The following is a 22887-nucleotide window of genomic DNA, read 5'->3' as shown; positions in this document are numbered from 1 at the left end:
TCTAGGTCCATCCACCTCATTGGAACTGAATCAAGTGTGTTCCTTTTTATGGCTGAGTAATATTCCATTGTGTATTATGAATGCATTCTTTATGCATTCATCTGTCAGTGGACATCTACGTTGCATCCATGTTCTAGCTATGATAAATAGTGCTATGATGAACAATGAGATAAATGTGTCTTTTTCATTTTGATTTTCTCAGCGTATATGCCTAGGAGTGGGATTGTTGAGTCATATGGTGGTTTTGTTCCTAGTTTTTGAAAGAATCTCCATACCGTCTTCCATACTGGCTGTATCAATTTACATTCCCACCAACAGTGCAAGAGCATTCCGTTTTCTCCAAGCCCTCTCCAGCATTTATTGTTTGTAGATTATTTTGATGATGGCCATTCTGACCAGTGTGAAGTGATATCTCATTGCAGTTTTGATTTGCATTTCTCTAATAATAATCGGTGTTGAGCATCTTCTCATGTGTTTGATAGCCATCTGTATGTCTTCTTTAGAGAAATGTCTGTTTAGGTCTTTTCCCCACTTTTTGATTGGATTGTTTGTTTTCCTGTTATTGAGTTGTATGAGCTGCTTGGAAATATATTTTGGAAATTAATCCTTTGTCAGTTGTTTTATTTGCTATCATTTTCTCCCATTCTGAGGGTTGTCTTCACCTTGCTTATAGTTTCCTTTGCTGTGCAAAAGCTTTTAAGTTTAAGTAGGTCCCACTTGTTTATTTTTGTTTTATTTCTGTTACTCTAGGAGGTGAGTCATAGAGGATCTTGCTTTGATTTATGTCATTGAGTGTTCTGCCTCTGTTTTCCTCTAAGAGTTTTATAGTTTCTGATCTTACATTTAGGTCTTTAATCCATTTTGAGTTTATCTTTGTGTATGGTGTTAGGAAGTGTTCTAATTTCATTCTTTTACATGTAGCTGTCCAGTGTTCCCAGCACCATTTATTGAAGAGGCTGTTTTTGCCCCATGGTATATTCTTGCCTCCCTTGTCAAAAATAAGGTACCCATAGGTGCATGGATTTATTTCTGGACTTTCTATCTTGTTCTGTTGGTCTACATTTCTGTTTTTGCGCCAGTACCATTCTATCTTAATGACTGTGGCTTTGTAGTATAACCTGAAGCCAGGAGGTTGATTCCTCCAGCTCCATTCTTCTTTCTCAAGACTGCTTTGGCTGTTTGGGGTCTTTTGTGTTTCCATATGAATTGTGAAATTTTTTGTTCCAGTTCTGTGAAAAATGCCATTGGTAATTTGATAAGGATCCCATTGAATTTGTAGACTGCATTTGGTAGTATAGTCATTTTCACAATATTGATGCTTCCTACCTAGGAACATGGAATATCTCTCCATCTGCTCATATCATCTTTGATTTCTGTCATCATTGTCTTATAAATCATAAATGGGTGCTAAATTTTGTCAAAGGCTTTTTCTTCATCTATTGAGATTATCATATGGTTTTCATCTTTCAATTTGTTAATATGGTGTATCACACTGATTTTCGTAAATTGAAGAATCCTTGTATCACTGGAACAAACCCAACTTGATGATAGTGTATGAGCATTTTGATGTGTTGCTGAATTCTGTTTCCTAAAATTTTGTTTAGGATTTTTACATCTATGTTCATCAGTGTTATTGGCCTGTAGTTTTCTTTTTTTGTGCTGTCTTTGTCTGGTTTTGGTATCAGGGTGATGGTGGCCTCATTGAATAAGTTTGGAAATGTTCATTCTTCTGCAGTTTTTTGAAAGAGTTTTAGAAGGATAAGCATTAACTCTTCTCTAAATGTTTGATAGGATTCTCTTGTGAAGCCATCTGGTCCTTGGCTTTTGTTTTTTGTGAGATTTTTGATCACAGCTTCAATTTCAGTGCTTGTAATTGGGTTGTTCATAATTTCTATTTCTTCCTGGTTCAATCTTGGAAGATTGAACTTTTCTAAGAATCTGTCCATTTCTTCCAGGTTATCCATTTTACTGCCATATAGTTCTTCATAATGCTCTCTTATAATCCTTTGTACTTCTGTATTGTCTGTTGTCCTCTCCTTTTTCATTTCTAGTTTTGTTGGTTTGGTTCTTCTCTGTTTTTTTTCTTGATGAGTCTGGCTAAAGATTTGTCAGTTTTGTTTATCTTCTCAAAGAACCAGCTTTCAGTTTTATTAATCTTTATTATTGTTTCTTTCATTTCTTTTTCATTTATTTCTACTCAGCTCCTTATGGTTTATTTCCTTCTACTAATTTTGGGGGTTTTTCGCTCTTCTTTTTCCAGTTGATTTAGGTGTAAAGTTGTTGTCTATTCACTGTTTTTCTTGTTTCTTGAGGTAGGTTGTATTGCTATAAACTTCCCTCTTAGAACTGCTTTTGCTGCATTCCATAGGTTTTGAGAATTTGTGTTCATTGTCATTTGTTTCTAGAAATTTTTTTATTTCCCTTTTGATTTCTTCAGTAACCTGTTGGTTATTTTGAAATGTATTGTTTCATCTCCATGTGTTAGTGTTTCTTACAGTTTTTTTTCTTGTAGTTGATATCTAGTCTCATTGCATTGTGGTCAGAGAAGATACTTGATATGATTTCAATTTTCTTAAATTTACTGAGGTTTGATTTGTGACCCAAGATGTGGTCTATCCTGAAGAATGTTCCATGTGCACTTGAGAAGAAGGTGTATTCTGCATTTGGATGGAATTATCCTGAAGATATCAGTGAGATCTGTCTCATCTAATGTATCATTTAAGACTGTATTTCCTTACTAATTTTCTATTTTGATGATCTGTCCAATAGTGTGAGTAGGGTGTTAAAGTCTCCTACTATTATTGTGTTACTCTAAATTTCTCCTTTTATGTCTGTTAGTGCTTGTCTTATGTATTGAGGTTCTCCTATGTTGGGTGCATAGATATTTACAATTGTTATGTCTTCCTCTTGGATTGATCCCTTGATCATTATGTAGTATCCTTCCTTATCTCCTGTAATCTTCTTTATTTTAAGGTCTATTTTGTCTGATATGAAGATTGCTACTCCAGTTTTCTTTTGCTTCCCATTTGCATGGAATATATTTTTCCATCCTCTCACTTTCAGCCTATAAGTGTCTTTAGGTCTGAAGTGGATTTCTTATAGACAGCATATATACGGGTCTTGTTATTGTATCCATTCAGCCAGTCTGTGTCTTTTGGTTGAAGCATTTAATCCATTTACATTTAAAGTAATTATTGATATATATGTTCCTGTTGCCATTTTCTTAATTGTTTGGGGTTTATTTTGCAGATCTTTTTCCTTCCTTGTATTTCTTGACTATATAAGTCCCTTTAACTTTTGTTGTAAAGCTAGTTTAGTGGTACTAAATTCTTTTAACTTTTGCTTCTCTGAAAAGCTTTTTATTTTTCCATCAATTCTGAATGAGATCCTTACCGAGTATTGTAACCTTGGTTGTAGATTTTTCCCTTTCAATAATTTGAAAATATCCTGCCATTCCCTTCTGGCATGCAGAGTTTCTGCTGAAAGATCAGCTGTTAAGCATATGGGTTTCCCTTGTATGTTACTTGTTGCTTCTCCCTTGCTGCTTTTAACATTCTTTATTTGTGTTTAGTCTTCGTTAGTTTGTTTAGCATGTGTCTTGGCGTGTTTCTCTTTGGGTTTATCCTATATGGGACTCTTTGTGCCTCATGGACTTCATTGGCTATTTCCTTTTCCACCTTGGGGAAATTTTCAACTATAATCTCTTCAAAAAATTTCTCATACCCTTTCTTTTTCTCTTCTTCTTTTGGAACTCCTATAAATGGAATGTTGGTGCATTTGATATTGTCCCAGAGGTCTCTGAGACTATCGTCAGTTCTTTTTATTCTTTTTACTTTATTCTGCTCTTCAGAAATTATTTCCACCATTTTATCTTCCAGCTCACTGATTTGTTCTTCTGATGTAGATATTCTGCTATTGATTTCTTCTAAAGTATTTTTAATTTTGGTAATTGTGTTTTGTCTCTGAATGTTTATTCTTTAATTGTTCTCGGTCTTTGTTAATTGATTCTTGCATTTTCTCCATTTTGTTTTCAAGGTTTTGATCATCTTTACTGTCATTATTCTGAATTCTTTTTCAGGTAATTTGCCTATTTCCTCTTCATTTATTTGGACTTCTGTGTTTCTAGTCTGTTCCTTCGTTTGTGTAGTATTTCTCTACCTTTTCATTATTTTTTTTTAACTTATTGTGTTTGAGGTCTCCTTTTCCCAGGCTTCAAGGAAAGTTGAATTATTTTCTTAAAGAAGATTGAATTCTTTCTTCCTTTTGGTTTCTGTCTTCATAAGTTTGGCCCAGTGGTTTGTTTAAGCTTCCTATAGAGTGAGATTTGTGCTGTGTTTTTGTTTTTCCTCTAATGGGCAAGGCTGAGTGAGGTGGTACTCCCCTCTGCTGATGATTGGGTTTGTATTTTTGTTTTGTTTTGTTGTTTAGATGATGCATCCTGTGCAGGGTGCCACTAGTGGTTGGGTGATGCAGGGTCTTGTATTAAAGTGGTTTCCTTTGTGTGAGTTCTCACTATTTGATACTCCCTAGGGTTAGTTCTCTGGTAGTCGAGGGTCTTGGAGTCAGTGCTCCACTCCAAAGTCTCCAGGCTTGATCTCTGATCAAGAAAGAAGATTCTACAAGTGGTTTCTTATGGCATTAAGTGAGATTAAAACAAATATCCAAAAACAAGAAACCAAAGATGAACCCCAGACAAATGGTAGTTACAAAATCAGGCAAATAATAACTAAAATAATGGAATATACACATATACATATACACCCACGAGCAAAGTCAAAACAGTCCAACAAAAATAAAGTACAATAGATTGACCCAGTGAACAAAGAAAATCAAAAATTATATTTACCAGTTAAGAACAAAACTAACTAAAGAACAAACTGGAAAAGAAAACTAAAGCAAGGTGCCAAGTGATGAATAAAGCAATGAAAACAAAGCTAACAAATATGTTGAGAGGAAAGGAAAGAAAGAATAGATAGGCAAAGTTAAATAGAGGTAGATGAAGAAGATTCATATACATTAAAGATTAACTGCAAGGGGAAAAGAACAGTAGGAAAGGCAAACAAAGGAATAAATGTAGAAAAAAAATAACAGGTTTAAAAGATTAAAAATTAAAATTATAAAGATGAGAAAATTATTTAAAAAAAGAAAATGGAAGAAGAAAAAATGAAAACTCCACAGAACTGCAAAAGCCCAATGTAGAAGCAGAGGTCTACAACAACAATAAAAAGTGTGACTGAATAGGCACATATTCATATACACCCATAAGTAAAATAAAAACAGTCCAACAAAAATAAAGTGCAATAGATTGACCCAGTGAACAAAGGAAACCAAAAATTATACCTACCAGGACAAAACTAACTAAAGCATAAATTGGAAAATGAAATTAAAGCAAGGTGCCAATTGGGGATTAAAGCAATGAAAATAAAACTAACAAATATGTTGAAAGGAAAATAAAGAAAAGAAAGAATAGATGTGCAATGTTAAATAGAGGTAGATGGACAAGATTTATATACATTAAAAGTTAACTACAAGGGGGAAAGAACAGTAGGAAAAGCAAACAATGGAATAAATTAGAAAAAATAATAATAGGTTTTAAAAATGGAAATTAAAAATAAAAGAAAAAAGGAAAACTCCACAGAACTGCAAAAGCCCAAAGCAGAGGCAGACGTTTATAACAACAGTAAAAAATGTGACTGAGAAAGAAAAAGAAAGTTCAAAAGCTTAATTAGCTTTCATAGAGTCAATAAAATCAACTACAACAGAGGCGGGAAAGGGGAAGAAAAAGAAAAAAAAAAATCCAAAGGAATCGACAGAACAAGTCAAAACATAACAATAATAGATGTTTTTCTTGAGTCACTGCTGTCAGGGTCCTTTCCCTTGCTGGGAGTCACAGTCCCCCTACCCTCCCCGGGATGCCCTCCAACACTGCGCTGATCTCTGGGCCTGCTATGGGGGCAGCTCAGATTCTAACCTGGTCCTGTTCCTGCGTGTTCTTCCCTCCAGTGTCCACAGCTATCAGAGCTAGTGCGTTTTCTTTTGTGGGACCTCTCAGTGACCTTTTATATATTCCATTGACACAGAGTCTGCCTAGTTGATCGTTTGAATTTAATCTGCAGCTGGTACAGCTGGTGGGAAGGTTTTGGGTCTTCTTCCTTAGCCACACTGCCCATGGGTTTCAATTGTGGTTTTATTTCCACCCCTACACGTGGGTCGTCCACCAGGATTTGCTCCTGAGGCTGCCCTGGAGGACTCAGGTTTGCCCCCGTGAGGGCCAGGTGTGGAGGCAGTGCAGCTGCTTGGGTCACAGGGGTTCTGACAGCATCAGGTACTCAAGGGAGCTGGCAGCAGCGCAGCAGGGAATATAGTGCTCTAGAAGGGTGCGGCAGCCAGTATTGGCCAAAGTGCTCCAGTATTCTTGCCTGGAAGACCCTCCTCCCTCCCTGACAGAGAAGCCTGGCAGGCCACAGTCTACAGGGTCGCAAAGAGTCGAACACTACAGAAGCGACCCTGTGCGCATAGATGCAAGACTGTTTTTTGCCTGTGGCAGCCCTGCCCCAGGGAGAGCTGAGCAGGAAGGTGGCGCGGCTGCTTGGCTCGCGGGGACCCTGGAGGCGCCAAGGGTGCAGGGACACGGACTGCCTCCACCGCAGGGGTTATGGCCCCATCAGAGTCTTTTTTTGAGCCTCTTGTAACTGGTGATTAGAAGGCCTCTTTGGCCAGACTTTCTCTGTAGCTCCGCCCTCGGGCCCTTAGAGGGCTACCTTGCTGGGATCCTTCGCTGTTGTTCGGCATTTCAGGCACACAGAGGGGCCCCCCTGTTTGGGGTGCTACTCTTAGATCAGCGCATCAGGCACTTACAGGGCCCCGGGGTGTGGTCCTATTCTGTAGTTCCGCGTTTGATGAGCCAGCCTGGCTATTGTTCAACCAACAATGCTGGTGTGTGGGGAGAGAGGGACTGTGGTGATGGCTCCACCCCTTCCATGTGACTCAGCAGTATCGCCTTGCTTCCACGGCTGCCTGGCTTTGCTCCACCGACATTTCTCACCACGATCTCTTCCCTCACATCCCCTCGATCCATCTCTCCGCAGTCAACAGCAGCCCTCACCCTGGGATTGCTCCACAATCCCGGAACTCAGGCTCCCAGCCACGGCCCCTTCCAGGGAACCTGCGTCCCTGTCCTGGGTGTGTACGGCTGCGGCAAGGACTGCCTGATTCTCATTCCACTGACACTGCCGCAGATCAGCTGTTTCACTCTCAGCCTTACATGTTTTCTCCTCTGACTCAGACCACTGACTGGATGTGGGAATTGGACTTCAGCTTTAGCTCCCCCACCCACCGAGGGCAGGTCCAGTCCTACAAACACTCCTGCCTTTCCCCCTAGTTCCTTCATCCTACCAAGTTTTGCGAGGTTCTATAGAAGGCAATGGCCCCCCACTCCAGCACTCTTGCCTGGAAAATCTCATGAACGGAGGAGCCTGGTAGGCTGCAGTCCATGGGGTCGCTAAGAGTCGGACACGACTGAGCGACTTCACTTTCATTTTTCACCTTTATGCACTGGAGAAGGCAATGGCAACCCACTCCAGTGTTCTTGCCTGGAGAATCCCAGGGACCGGGGAGCCTGGCGGGCTGCCGTCTGTGGGGTCGCACAGAGTCGGACACGACTGAAGTGACTTAGCAGCAGCAGCGTATATTCTTTTCCACTGGTCAGGTCCTCCTGTCTGCTCTCAGCTGAGGTTCTGCGTGCACTTCTGTGTCTGAAGGTGTATTCCTGATGTATCCATGGACAGAGATGTACTCCACATCCATCTACTCCTCTGCCATCTTGTTCTCTTTTGCCACACCTTTTAATGTTTAAGAGACTCCAGCTCTGCTGGGTCATTTTACTAGAGCTCCATAGAAGCCACAACAAAACCAATTTATTCACAGTATATGACATGCTCTCTATGCTTTCTTTAATCCAATGTACAATATATAGGCCTCAACCATTAAGACATTCATTATAACTTTGTTCTTTTGTAAAAAACGTCTCTAAAGATCTGAGAAATGTTGCTTTTTTTTTTTAGCAACAACTTCCTCCATAACAGCAAGATATATAGAGTGTGGTATACCAGATCCCTTTAATCCTTGTTAAAGTTAAAAGAAAAATCAAAATTTTAACTTATTTCAGGGGTAAAGTTTGTATCAAAGAACAGAGTGAAGTCTTTTCAAAAATATTGCGTGTGTGCTAAGCCCCTTCAGTCGTGTGTGACTCTGTGTGACCCCGTGGACTGTAGCCTACCAGGCTCCTCTGTCCATGGGGTTTCCCAGGCAAGAATACTGGAGTGGGTTGCCATTTCCTCCTCCAGGGGATCTTCCCAGCCCAGGGATTGAACACGCATATTTTATGTCTCCGTCTTTGTCAGACAGGTTCTTTACCACTGGGGTCACTTGGGAAGTCCTTTTCAAAAATATGGGACTTTCTAAATTTGAACTTGTGGAAGGAGAGATCCCAGGTCTCTACATAGGAAAACTTCTGTTCCTGATGAGGGTTTCAGAGTTCTCGAATGAGGTGTGTTTCTTACAGCTATCAGGGTAACTTGATTTTAGGGTATTATTGTGATTTAAACTTATGTGTACCATATCAGTTACCAATGCACTAATACTGCATTTATATTATACTTTCTTCTGAGTGATTTTTAGTGTCCTTTAGGTCCTTGAGACACCACGTTGTAATGCCGCTATTCCAAAGTACTAGGTTTCTCATTCACAATCAGGAGATTGTGATCTTCCAAATAGGAAGTGGCTCATTATTTATTTTTAATCTTTAGTGTAAAGACTTTGTCCTGGGAGTCCACCAGCTGTGTGATATCACTTTCCCACTTCAGTCCTCAGTTCTTGGTCTGTAAAACATGGAGTTTTTGACTGGATGATCTCCGAAGTCCTTTGTAGCTCTGACATTCTTTTCATCTATGATTCATTATATTATTTTATGAATAAACTTCTAAATAGTTTATTTTTTCTTGTTTCTTTCTCAATAGCATTCTTAAAAATGAAAAAGCGTGTGGTTCTACCTTTGCAAACTCTTATGTCTGGTCCCTAATTAAGCAAATTAAGAATGAAGCAAATTAAGGAATGTGTATATTGTTTTTCTTACCACTATTTCAAAGATGCATGTAGTTACTGTATGGTGTAGAAGTCTTCTTCATTTTAGGCTCTCCCTGGTACACCGGAAGTGAGCACTGCTCCTCAGAGTACAGCACACATCTCAGATCCTGTTGTGGCTATTTTCTGCATATCTCTAGCTCATGTGACAGAGAAGGCAATGGCCCCCCACTCCAGTACTCTTGCCTGGAAAATCCCATGGACGGAGGAGCCTGGTAGGCTGCAGTCCATGGGGTTGCTAAGAGTCAGACATGACTGAGTGACTTCCCTTTCATTTTTCACTTTCATACATTGGAGAAGGAAATGGCAACCCACTCCAGGATCCTTGCCTGGAGAATTCCAGGGACAGGGGAGCCTGATGGGCTGCCGTCTATAGGGTCGCACAGAGTCGGACACAACTGAAGTGACTTAGCAGTATCGCATGTGGAGGTGAATTCTGCAAACAGGCAATATCAATAACATTTGTATCCCTTTTGTCAAATGTAGGTTTAGGAATTTATCTTAGTATTCTGATGCTTCTAACCCTCTTTAATTGTAACTAGGTAAGAGTAACTTTCTTTTCAAAAAGCTAGGTTTATTTCATAAATTTATGAATAAAAATGCATTCCATTCCTTGTAATTAGTAAGTTCCTTGTAAGGTTTGATGTCTTTGTTGATTGTAGGTTTTGTTCCAGTTAAATGATCAACAGCTTTTCCACAAAGAAGATTTTTTGATTAATGTCCATTTTTATCTCTTAAAAGGATCCTTCCCGGCCATCGGGGTGGAAACGTTCTGCCCCAGCTTCCTGAAGGCAGGGTTTTTAAATAGCCTCCAGGCCCCGCATCCAGCGCCAGGGGGAGGATCTTTGCCCCCCAGGATTCCTGCTGGTAGGTATTTCAGGTGAAGTTTTCTGCCACCAGATACAGCAGTAAAACTGTGCTTACAACCGACAGACCCACAACACAGAAATAAGTGTTTCTGAAATATATTGTTGAACAGAAATGCAAGTGGCTTTTTGATTAATAGATACAGAAACCACATTTGTGATGCATGATGCTCCAAGAATAATGTAAAGGAAGTGGGAGAGGGATCTGTAAACTGAGCATCTGATCAGTATAGTGCTGCCTCTTTCTTCTAGGGTAGATTTTTCACAAATAAAAACTAGAGATTCAGGTCCCAAATTTGTAATTCAAGAATAAAAGAAGGTCAAATTTAAGCCACTTTACCACTTGGAATTGGCTAGAAAAGAGAATTTAAAACTGAGTTTTACTAACTGAAAAATTATTCTGTATTTGTGGTTTACAGAGATTTAAATAAAGTTCCATTTCACTAAAGAAAAATGATTTGACAAAAAAGCGAGAAAGTAGCAAATTTGACATTTAACATTAATGAAAAGACAATTCTGAGGAAGAAAATTAATGCATGCTTTCCCTAGAAATATCAATCTGACCAAAACCATATTTTATCAATGAAGAACAACAAAATATAGGATACTGAACCTTTTAAAATATAATTTCAAAATTTAGTAAGTCACTTTTTATATTATCCTTGGTATTATGATAATCATTAATTGTCTTATTATTGTTATTTTGTAAAATAGCTTTCTTCCTCCCTTTTACATGAAGCATGCAAATCCATTTTATATGTGTTTAGAAAAATGGAATTAGCATATTGATCCTTGAATTTTTATCATAATTTTTGTGGTTTTTGTATCATAGATAATACTATGCTACAAATTATGGTAATGACCCTATATTTTCACGAGGGTGACCCAGCCAGCCGAATAATGGGAGCATTTGAAAAATTAGGGAATAAAATGGAAACAAAATCTCATCATGCAAATTTCTTACTTTTCTTAGCAAAATTATGCCATCAAACCCTAAAATTATTACACTGATGTTTTTCATTTGCTTTTCAGTTAGCTTTGCCTCCCTTCAATTACTCTCGCCTGCAAAAAGTAACAAACCATAAGTATGCTTCCATGTCATTTGGTTTTATCATTGGATAATAGCTGAAGTGGCCAACAATGCCATGGATAGAGTAGGGACCAAAATTATATGAAATAAAAATTAGCAACTTTTATTCTCATGAGTGTGATGCCACCCTTTTTTTCTCTCTAGAACAAAGTGGTATCAGTTGCATAGAAATTTTATTGTTGGTGGTGGTGATGGTGGTAGTGATGATAATGTTGTAAAAAATTAGAAATAGAAGTCTATATAAACTGAGCTTGCAGAGTTAACAGCAAATATAAAAAATGTAGCTTTCATATATATTATTAATATTTCACTGATTGGAATTGGAGAGATGAACAGATGATTTGTAGTTTGATAGTTTAATCATTAACTCTTAATGACAAATCTTGGTGGATTTAGGTATGTTTGGCAGAAATGACAATATGAACTTCAGTAGTGACTTGAATTATTCAACATTACTGGTAAAAGTGGTGACCCCTGTCATTTAGCCACTGAGAATGATAGAAGCAAGATAGTGTTTCTATAACACATACACAAAAACAACTTTCCAGAGAGGAATCTAAAAGAACGCTAACACTCTGTTCATCTAAGCTTTCAGCCAAATTCGCCTCCAGCCTTCATGGGAGAGAAAACTCAGTTCAGTTTTCATTACTTACATACAAATCAGGTATAACAGAATTGCTTCATAAAAAAATTATAAATCTAAACCTGTTCCTGTTCCCTCAAAGTGAAGTTAACTGAACTGACTTTTTCTGGCTTATATCGCTTTGATAAGTGATCCCTGTATACTTTCTCTGGTATTTTTCAGTAATCACTGCTATGATTTCAAAGGTAATCTTTATCCTCTTTCATTCAGCTATAGTTTATTTCCCAAGAATTTACTGTATAATCTTGTGTAAAGCAGGGTGAAGCAATGATCATGAGAAGTCTTTATTGTTTCATGTTAAAAAAAAAAGTAAACTCTTTATTTGCTACCTACTAGCTGAGTGACTCTTCGGGTTTAAGACATCATTTGAGGACACAAAGCACTCCTTTCTTTAACCTGAATCATGGTACTTTTAATATGCTGGCCAGAGGTTGATGGCTACTGGGCAGAAATTAATTTGCTTTCTACCAATTGGCTATATGTTGCAGAACTTTTAGGGTTTCATAGATATTTGCTATGTCATTCAAAGAATCACAAAATCTGTTCTAATTATGATGCTAATTTAGTTCCCAATTACATCCTTAATCAAATTTAAATGAGATACATGATTATGCCTTGTATAAAATAGGTTATTTGCATTCATGTCACACTATTCTATTAAGGAATAATATTTTTGCAGTGTTTTTACACTAATAATAAAAGAATCACTGCATCATAAGTACCAGAAAGCAGACAAGTCTGAAATCTGTGTTTATGTAATGGCTGTCAATTGTCTATATGACCTTTCTCATTTCTAGAAGAGTTGTAGTAAAGGTTATTATTCTTAGTTTCAAATAGGGAAAAACACCAGGAAGTGATGGGCTGAAAATTGAATACCAAATATATTCACATGTTATTGTAGTGCTTTTCAAATAGTAGTCACTCAGTGAAGTAAGAAAATACCAGGAGAGAAGGCAGGAAGAGTGGGGAGGGGAGCTAAGATAAGCAAACTGGATGGGGAAAGAAAGGAAAAATAATTATAGAAAGACATAAGTGAACTTATATTTTTTTAATCAAACTCTTCCCCATTGTATTCCTCCCTATTAAATTCAAATTCTGTCTCCTTGAATTAATGTCCCTCTTGGAAATATATCATCCATATATAATCTACAATGATAAGTTGGTCTCTTTGCTCTACCTAGTTATTCCTTTGATTTATTTCTGTAGTCAAACAGTATTTGAAAGTAAGATAGAACATTTTATATGCCACAGGGTATTGATTATACATAGGGACTTAGACTGATGACTCATCTTAAGACAGACTCTACCTTTACCCTTTTGATGGTTCATATGCTTACAATAAACAAAGAAAATCAGAGTAATGAAGCTATTGAGAAATAGAATTATTCACAAATAATGATGATGTAATAGTATTCGGAAGATGCACTGGTCCAATTTTCTCTGTTACAGCAATAACTCTGACATCATGTGACACCTTAAATTTACATAAGATCTAAACATTACAATGTATCTTGAAAACTTATTTATAAAATATAAAGGCATATTCATTATGCTCAGAAGGTAATATCTTACGTTGGGGTTGAGTATGATTAGGTTAAAAATTCTACCTTACACTTTTCTAATAGTTTTTTGTCATTGTGGAAGACTTGATGCTATTTTTCATTAATGAAATAATTCATATATATAGATTAGATTCTAGGCCAAACTCAGATATATACCTTAAACTAAGAAGCTTTTTTAATTATGAGTAAAGTCCAGAAAACAGCAATCACAGAAAGCAGTCTATATGTGGAATTTAGAAACAAATAAATTCTAAAAGAAAAAAATCAATGTTGAAGGTCTTCGTAATACTTCCTTTGTGGTTAGTTTGGAAGCTCTCTAATTGTTGAGGGGATATTCTTCTGAAACACCATCTCAGTTTATCTACCTATGCTTTAAATATAATGCTATATATAAAACACCTTTTTTGGGATTTTTACCTGGTTGGATGGCACCACCAACTCAATGGACATGGTTTGGGTGGACTCCAGGAGTTGGTGATGGACAGGGAAGCCTGGTGTGCTGCGGTTCATGGGGTCACAAAGAGTCAGACATGACTGAGCGACTGAACTGAACCAAGTTTTTCTCCATTGCATGCCATATATTAGGTTCAACGTAAATGATGGGGTAAATAGCTCTATTCACCTTGCTTTGCCAATTTTGTGAGACTTCCTGTCTGTTTACTCTGAGTCAGTTTAAAAAACAACTGTGAACACAAGAGGACTCAAACACCAGACTTGCAATTATTGGGTATATCAGTTCAGTTCAGTCACTCACTCATACCTGACTCTCGTGGACTACAGCACAACAGGCTTCCCTGTCCATCACCAACTCCCCGAGCTTGCTCGAACTCGTGTCCACTGGGTCAATGATGCCATCCAACCATCTCATCCTCTGTCCTCCCCTTCTCCTGCCTTCAAACTTTCCCAGCATCAGGGTTTTTTCCAGTGAGTCAGTTCTTCACATCAGGTGGCCAAAGTATTGAAGCTTCAGCTTCATCATCATTCCTTCCAATGAATATTCAGGACTCATTTCCTTTAGGATTGACTGGTTGGATCTCCTTGCAGTCCAAGGGACTCTCGAGAGTCTTCTCCAACACTGCAGTTCAAAAGCATCAAGTCTTCAGCACTCAGCTTTCATTATAGTCCAACTCTCACATCCATGCATGACTACTGGAAAAGCAATACCTTTGACTAGATAGACCTTTGTTGATAAAGTAATGTGTCTGCTTTTTAATATGCTGTCTAGGTTTGTCACTGCTGTTCTTCCAAAAAACAAGTGTCTTTTAATTTCATGGCTGCGGTCACCATCGGCAGTGATTTTGGAGCTCCCCCCAAAATAAAATCTGTCACTGTTTCCATTGTTTCCCCATCTACTTGCCATGAAGTGATGGGACCAGATGCCATGATCTTTGTTTTTTGAAAGTTGAGTTTTACTCCAGCTTTTTCACTCCCCTCTTTCACTTTCATCAAGATGATCTTTAGTCCTCTTTGCTTTCTGCCGTGAGGGTGGTGTCATCTGCATATCTGAGGTTAATCATTAGGTATATGATTAATAGTAATATTTAATATCATTTATTTTTTACCTTTGGAAAGAGATTTGGATGAGCCTTATACTCAAGTAACCAGACTTTATCATATCTTCACTGCTGTCTCCTGACTAGTAATTGTTAGGATATGAATTCACAATTCAAGTTTCTATAAACCAATAGCAGATCCAACTAGACCATTTCTATAGCAATGGACTAACAGTGCCAAGTCAATATTAAAATGTCTTTGAAGTATATTAGCAATGATTATCAGTGTTTTCTTTTCCATATTTCATGTGAAATCCTATCTGGAGTCAGGGCAAATATTGCATGCACTATTATCCTGTCAAAAAAATTTTATTGAGAAGGCATATAGTTTAGATATTAGAAATAAGCCAGGAAAAATAAGTAAGGTTGAAGTGGCAGAGACTCTAGGATCTTGTGAATAATATATTATCAGATTTTGATGCATATAGAGTACTGCAGAAAGGCATTAATGTAAATATATAAAATTGGATGGCAGACTTTGAAGGAATATACAGTGAGTTAAGAAAAATTGCTATGAACTCAATTTGTCAAGGGAAATCAACAATGGAAAAGTATATATCTTTTAAATACAAACTGCAGTTTAGAAAAATCAAAGTAAACTGTTCTGTTTCTTTATATGTTCAGGCATCCTAAAAAAAAAATCAGTACCGTTGTTTTCAGTCTACAATTGGATATTTAAAACTTAATCCCTTCTGACAAAATTTCTACTTGCTAAAGTTCTCCTGTGAATGATTATTCTTTTTATATTTTTGGTAGTATTTATGGCAAATTTCTTTATTTTATCTTTAAAAAATACTGTTTATGTATTAATTTTTAATGTGTTAAATATTTTATTATTAATTAATATTAATTTATATTAATAAAATTTAATTAATTTAAATTAATATTGATTAAAATTAATATTAATTAAATTATTTTATAGTAAATGTTTATGTATTAAATATTTATTAAATATGTAATAAATATACATAAAAGATAAGAGATGGTGGTTTACATTTCAAGTAAGAAGTCTTCAAGGGGGAAAAAAACTCTTTTTTGGTTGAAGGCTGTGTATTTTATATATTTCTGTGGCTAAAAATGTTGCCAATTACCCTAATAAGATATATGTGAATGAGTGTTTTTGTTTGTACCTACTTAAACCAGGAGCTAATTATAATAGGAATAAATTAAATAAATGCAAATTTTGAATCTGTGTGTGGTAAGAGAAACCTTCATCTCGATTCCTAACTCCTGGTTTCTTTATTCCTTGCCATGTGTCTGATTTCAAGCCCCAGTAAGTCCTACTCAATATCTTTCTGCACAGTTGTGTCTCCTAGACAACTCTCCTCCTTGAAAGTTTATTCAGCTCCAGACTTTAAAAGGAAATTCTGTAAACTGCAACTATTTGAAACTAGGATAGGGACTCTGAGGTAGGATCAGGGAAAAAACCAAGATTATTCTATTTCAGGTTTGAGGAAAGGCATAGAGAAGAGAAGGTCACTGATTAAATGACAAAGAGAACACACCCAGCTGACAGAAGCACAAGAAAGGTGACGCGTGGCTGTATTTCTAGTTAAACATCTAAACAACCCCCTTAAACCACTGTTATTGCTAGGTTAGAATTATTTTAAAACACTGTTTGGCATATACTGATGGGATATGCCAGGAGGGTGTGTAATTTCCTCCGTTCTGGCTCACTGCAACAAAGATTTAAAATGGCGGACCAATGTTACCGCCTCATTACAGCTCAGAGTTTTATTTGGTCAAGAAAGTTCATCCCCACGCATGAAGGTGTGCTGACCTCTCAGGAGAGGCCTCAGCCAGTCTTGGCTCCCGCTTTTTATGTGTTTTTTCTCCTCCCACCTGGCCAGAGCTGTGCAAACTAGAGCTAGCCAGGAAGGGGACCTGTTTGTTTCACCTGAGGTTCTCACTCTGGTCCAGGAATTTTTCCTTTGTTCCCTTTTCACGGGCTCTTCCCCTTTCTTTGTCTGTCTTTTAGCCACTGCCATTTTGGACTCCTTTATCTATTCTAACTATTCCAAAACCAGTGCAAGAAAGGTTATCCAGGTAACATTAAGATTTGTGTTGGGTCTGCTTCCTCTGTTGCTCAAGGTCAGTGAGTTCCAAAGAGTGTGTATGTCATCTTGTGGTTCATTGGCTTTCCTGAGGACAAATACACAAAAGGTTAGAAAATGATTTAAAATTTATGGATGACAACTTGAAAGTACCATTTGAACAAAGAAAAGTCAGGATGGGACTATATATAAAATGAAGGTGTAATTCAAACCTTCAAGTATCATTCAGTCTATAACAACTTTAATCTGTTGCACAGTCTGTGGGTTTAAGAACTCCTGTTGTCAGATGATTCTAATGTTGTGGTAAGTAGTTCATAGACTTAGATTCTTTATGGATTATACTTTGTTTTCTGGCCAAAAATAACAGACTCTCTCTTCCAAGAAAATTGATATATACTCATATAAATAAATGTTTGTATGTAATTTTAGGAAGTTTTTGGCTCCCCTTGAAGTCCATTGATGAAGAATTTCAGATTATTAAAAACTTAATATTCTGTATATAAAGTTCTGTTTAACTGACATCATGAGCAGCAGCATCTTCATGTCAGACTGACAGTGCATTTAAAAGAAAAAGAAACAAAGGCCAGGGTGCATTTGATATCAAACTCGAACATTTACAGGCTTCCCTGGTGGCTCAGCTGGTAAAGAATCCACCTGCCATGTGGGAGACCTGGGTTTGATCCCTGGGTTGAGAAGATCCCCTGGAGGGGGGAAAGGCTACCCACTCCAGTATTCTGCCTGGAGAATTCTATGGACTGTATAGTCCATGGGATCGTAAAGAGTCAGACATGACTGAGCAATTTTCACTTTCACTTTCTTTGGAACATTTTCAAAGATGGTTTCAATTGTTTTTTCCTGTCAGAAAAACATGAAAAATCTTAAAGGAGCCTTTAAGTAATCTCCAGGTTTATTTTACTAGTTGTTTTTACTTTTATATTTTCAGATTCCTTAAGTAGTTGTAGCCTTTGACTTTACCTCTGCTTTCTAATTAGCATAAATGCTTTTTTTCTCTAAATACCATTTGAATAAGTTTCAGTCTTAAAAATCCAGACTTTATAGATATGACAAATTATCAGTTGAGAACATATATCTATGCTCTAGAGACATTCGTGTTTTATTATTACAAACTGTACCATCTGTTTTGGTCCAATTCAGAGACACTATCAACACTTTCAAAAGATTCATCCAAGAACCATTTTCTTTTCAGAAAGAAACATTCTGAAAAATTTTGCACAGTCTACTAAAGCTTAATCTCCATGTGAGTCAGTGTTTAATCTTTGTGTTTCGATTGGGATTGTTGGGTTGGTGTTTTCACCTTAATGGGAAATAAAAGAAACCAAGCTGCCTAAATGCCGCTTGCCTTCCCACAGAGCACCACGCTTGCTCTCCTGGGCTGCTGGGCCACTTTGGAACATAGAAAGGTGGGGAAAGACCAGCCCTGTTGAAAACACATTTCATCTCAGCATTTCTTCTCTTGCATTATAGGACGAAGCACAATGGAAGTCGCCCTGTGGCACAATGCTAGCTTTTTATAGTTCTATACACAGAGGTCTTACAGAAATGTGTTTAGCAAAATTGAACATTAAAAAACAATTATTTTTAAGAGTTTCAGAAAAGATTTAAAAGTAAGTAGTAACTTTCCTGATGGTGAAAAAAATAAAAGTAGCTGGTAGTTTAATTTATATCATATATTTGAGTCATTTGGATTTTCTTGGTGGCTCAGTGGTAAAGAATCTGCCTGCAATACAGGAGCCTCAGGAGATCCAGGTTCAATCCCTGGGTCAGGAAGTTCCCTTGGAGGTGGGCATGGCAATCCACTCCAATATTCTTGCCAGGAGAATCCCACGGACAGAGGAGCCTGGCTACAATCCATAGCGTTGCAAAGAATCGGACACTGCTGAGCAAACAAGCATTGATTCATTTAACAATGTTTTCGCCATTATAATTAAAATCTCACCATAAATAACCAATGCAGTTAAGATTAAATATATCCTATCCAGAGGTTTGTGTGATTTTTAAATTTTCTGTTGATTTTCTTTTGATTAGTGAATCATATAAAAGACCAAAAGACTGAATATTTGATCATTTATATAATCGTAACACACTTTTGAAGCCAGAGTAAGGCACGGCTTTTAAAACACTACTGGAAAATATGACATCTTTTTCTCAGAGCTTCAGGACTCTTTCTTAAAACACTCATTTGTAAATTAAACTTAAGATCATTATCATAAACTGATGTTTAGGAGATGGGGAAGAAAAATCTACAGGCTATCCCGAAAAGTTTCCTTTCCACACACTTCCTTTGTATATAGACTATCATAAGGCTTTATGGGGCTTTAAAATCCTAGAACTTCTCAAGGACAAAACATCTTTGGCAGCAATACAGTGAACAGTCCATACTGGGTTTCCAGGCTGTGTTTCTAAGATGAGGCACAGAGAGATTTGGGGCAACGTTTCATGTTCTCTAAATTACTAATGGAGACCCAAGTATCATTTGGGGGTATGACAAGATGGCCAGGCATTCAGACTCTGAAGCCAGATTGCCTGGCTGCACGCCCTGGCTCTGCCAGTTTCTCAACGTGTATCCTTGGACAGGTTCCTTCAACTCTCAGTGCCTCTGTAATCATATCTGTTAGATTGAACTGGTGATTAAACTCACTGCAGGTCCTGGCATGAGGATTCAATGAGTTAACACGTGCACAGCTCTTACAGCAATGTCCAACATGTTGACAAACTTATTTGTTAAGTCAGGTGTTATTACCTATGTTCTGATTTAGTTGTAGTATCTATTTTTAAATTACACACAGGAAAAGTTTTCACAGAAAGAAACCAAGAACAAAAGTGATCTGAAATAATTTGACATGCAGTTTAATTTTGTTTTGAACTTAGCATACCTTTCATTTTCCTGTTTTGAACATTTCACAGTATTGCAGGTTTATAAGGATTCTCTGGTGTGTGTTGTTCATTGCTGCCTAGTGTCATGTCCGACTCCTGCACCCCATGGATTGTAGCCCACCAGGCTCCTCGGTCCATGGGATTCTCCAGGCTAGAATACTGAAGTGGGTTGCCATTTCCTTCTCCAGGGGATCTTCCTGACCCAGGGATCACACTTGGGTCTCTTATGTCTCCTACACTGCAGGTAGATTCTTTACCAACTGAGCTACAAAGGAAACCCCAATATTAATTAAATGATTGATTATTATATAATCAATTATTTCTTTCACAATAGAAGGAAATCTAAAAGTCATAAATCAACTAATTTCAATGCATATGCTTTTAATTTGATTATTATAACATTACTTTTATATGTACTGATGTGCTAAAAAATCAAGAAAGCCATGCTTAACTCAAATGTTACTAAAATCTTACAATATGCTTAGTATCTTACTTTGGAAACCACAATCTAAATCAGACAGCTTTGGTAGTAACTTTCACTGTCAGCAAGACACTTCTAGTTAAAGAGAAGTGTCTTTTTGCCCATATGTAATCTCTAGTGGAAAGACAATACTGAATGTTACTGAAGTTAATTGATACAGATGGTAAGCCACTGCTTTCTGGAACTGTCGAGAGAATTATGTTTCATTTCTTTAGCCTCATATCTTTGACTTACCCTAAAACCCAGAAGTGATACTGTTTTCATAAATGCAAAAAACCCTCCTAGTTTCCGCTCAACTTTTTTATCACAGAATAAAATAATTTATTCTTCAGCATTAATCCAAAGGTATTTGGATCACTTCTGTATTTTAGAAGCAAAGTAAAGCAATTAAGAGAAAGCATTAAACAAAATTAACAATGATTATTATATATATTTAGAGGTTTCAAACAGGTCTAAGATTAAAATAAATTCCAGAGTAACCTAAGATATAATGATAGAGGCAGAAATCTACAAATAGAGTACAGAAAACACAAGATGGCTTTTTAGGTAGGAGTAAGAATCTAATTCATGCAGAAACTCTATATTATAGAATGATATTTAAATATGCACATGACACCACCCTTATGGCAGAAAGTGAAGAAGAACTAAACAGTCTCTTGATGAAAGTGAAAGACGAGAGTGAAAAAGTTGGCTTAAAACTCAACATTCAGAAAACTGAGATCATGGCATCCGGTCCCATCACTTCATGGCAAATAGATAGGGAAACAGTGGAAATAGTGATAGACCATATTATTTGGGCTCCAAAATCACTGCAGATGGTGACTGCAGCCATGAAATTAAAAGATGCTCGTTCCTTGGAGGAGAAGTTTAGACCAACCTAGACAGCGTATTAAAAAGCAGAGACATTGCTTTGCCATCAAAGGTCCATCTAGTCAAAGGTATAATTTTTCAAGTAGTCATGTATGGATGTGAGAGTTGCACTATAAAGAAAGCTGAGCACTGAAGAATTGATGCTTTTGAACTGTGGTGTTGGAGAAGAGCTTGAAAGTCCCTTGGACTGCAAGGAGATCCAACCAGTCCATCCTAAAGGAAATCAATCCTGAATATTCATTGGAAGGACAGATGCTGCACCTGAAACTCCTATACCTTGGCCACCTGATGCAAAGAGCTGACTCATTGAAAAAGACCCTGATGCTGGGAAAGATTGAAGGCAGGAGGAGAAGGGGACAACAGAGGATGAGATGGTTGGATGGCATCACTGACTCAATGGACATGAGTTTGAACATATTCCAGGAGTTGGTGATGGACAGGAAACCTGGAGTGCTGCAGTCCATGGAGTCGCAAACGGTCAGACATGACTGAGCAACTGAACTGAACTGAACTATAATTTTTTTTTACTTTGCCATGGGGTATAAAAGAATTTTTATATCAACACCAAAGTACAGTAAAATATGGGAATGGTCCATTTTTATAAAACTATTTTTTCTGTATAATGAATAATTATGATAATAAGTAATCATACCCAAAAGGAAAAGAATGTAAAGGTACACCAACATTTTTGAGTGGCAGCTATTGTCAGACTCTGTGTCAGTTGTATTTTTTTTCATCTGCTCTTCTGAAAAATTATATATGATATGTAATATTATCCTCATTGTATAGATGCAAAAGCTAAAGAACCAAAATAACTTGCCCAAGATCATGAAGGTAGCATAACTGAAATTGTAATTATGCTTTTTTTTCTGTTCAAAACCATATTTTCATAATACAAATTCAGTTCAGTTCATTCACTCAGTTATGTCCAACTCTTTGCCACCCCATGGACTGCAGCACGCCAGCCTTTCCTGTCCATCACCAACTTCCAGAGCTTGCTCAAACTCATGTCCATCAAGTTGGTGATGCCATCCTGCCATCTCCTCCTCTGTCATCCCCTTAATACAAATAATTTAGAATTAAAGTCCATTGACTTGACATTTTGTTATTTCAGTAACTGCTCTAGGTCTAGAATTATTCTTAGAAAACATCTTTATTTGTGTATTCCTTTTGACATTCCAGTTGAAAAAAAAAAAAATTGAGTATCTTGTCTATACCGCACTCTGTGCTAAATGTAGATAGTGAACTTACAGAGACATATTAAGCACTAGTCCTGACCTCAGCGGCATTTTAGAGAGGGAGGCAGACACCTGTGTAGTTAGTATCACTGTCATACCTAATAAGTGTTATATAATTGCTTGATTGAATGTAAACAAAATAGAAAGTAAACAATCAAATCTCCCTAAAACAAAAAGTGATTCACAGGAGAATTGACAGTGGAGATGGTATTTAAGTTTCTGGTTTTTTTAAATAAATAAGTATATGACTTTACCAAATGAAGAGAGTAAGAAGGCAGTCTTCCAAGAAGAGGAAGGTACAAGTAAAGTCATTCTGAGAGGTTGATGAGTCCCCTAGAGAATTTGAAAAACAGGAGGTAGGAGAACTAGGGTGGTAAAAGGAGACAAAGGAAACAAAGGGAGAGGAGAGACCGAGAAGGAATGCAGCTGCCAAGCAGTTTGGACTTTGATCCTGAAGAAACAGTGCAATATGTAAGACAGTCTTTAGCTCTTTA

At 37.2% G+C, this 22887-nt stretch overlaps 1 protein-coding gene across 2 annotated transcripts in view; it reads left to right on the top strand.

The window, feature by feature from the left end:
• EPHA6 (EPH receptor A6) overlaps positions 1–22887 on the top strand; it is a 923948-nt gene that overhangs the window by 748384 nt on the left and 152677 nt on the right. The window contains exon 12 of one of the 2 annotated variants that reach the window (XM_065913782.1): positions 9883–10008. The exons of the other annotated variant lie outside the window; for it this stretch is intronic. Coding sequence (XP_065769854.1) covers positions 9883–10008 — 126 coding nt within the window. The remainder of the gene's footprint in view (positions 1–9882; positions 10009–22887) is intronic. 2 annotated transcript variants of the gene reach the window in all.

The sequence above is a fragment of the Muntiacus reevesi genome, chromosome 21 (assembly GCF_963930625.1).
Source record: "Muntiacus reevesi chromosome 21, mMunRee1.1, whole genome shotgun sequence".
NCBI lineage: Eukaryota > Metazoa > Chordata > Mammalia > Artiodactyla > Cervidae > Muntiacus > Muntiacus reevesi.
Note: the sequence above shows the minus strand (reverse complement) of the source record. Positions and strands in the feature narration are given on the sequence as shown.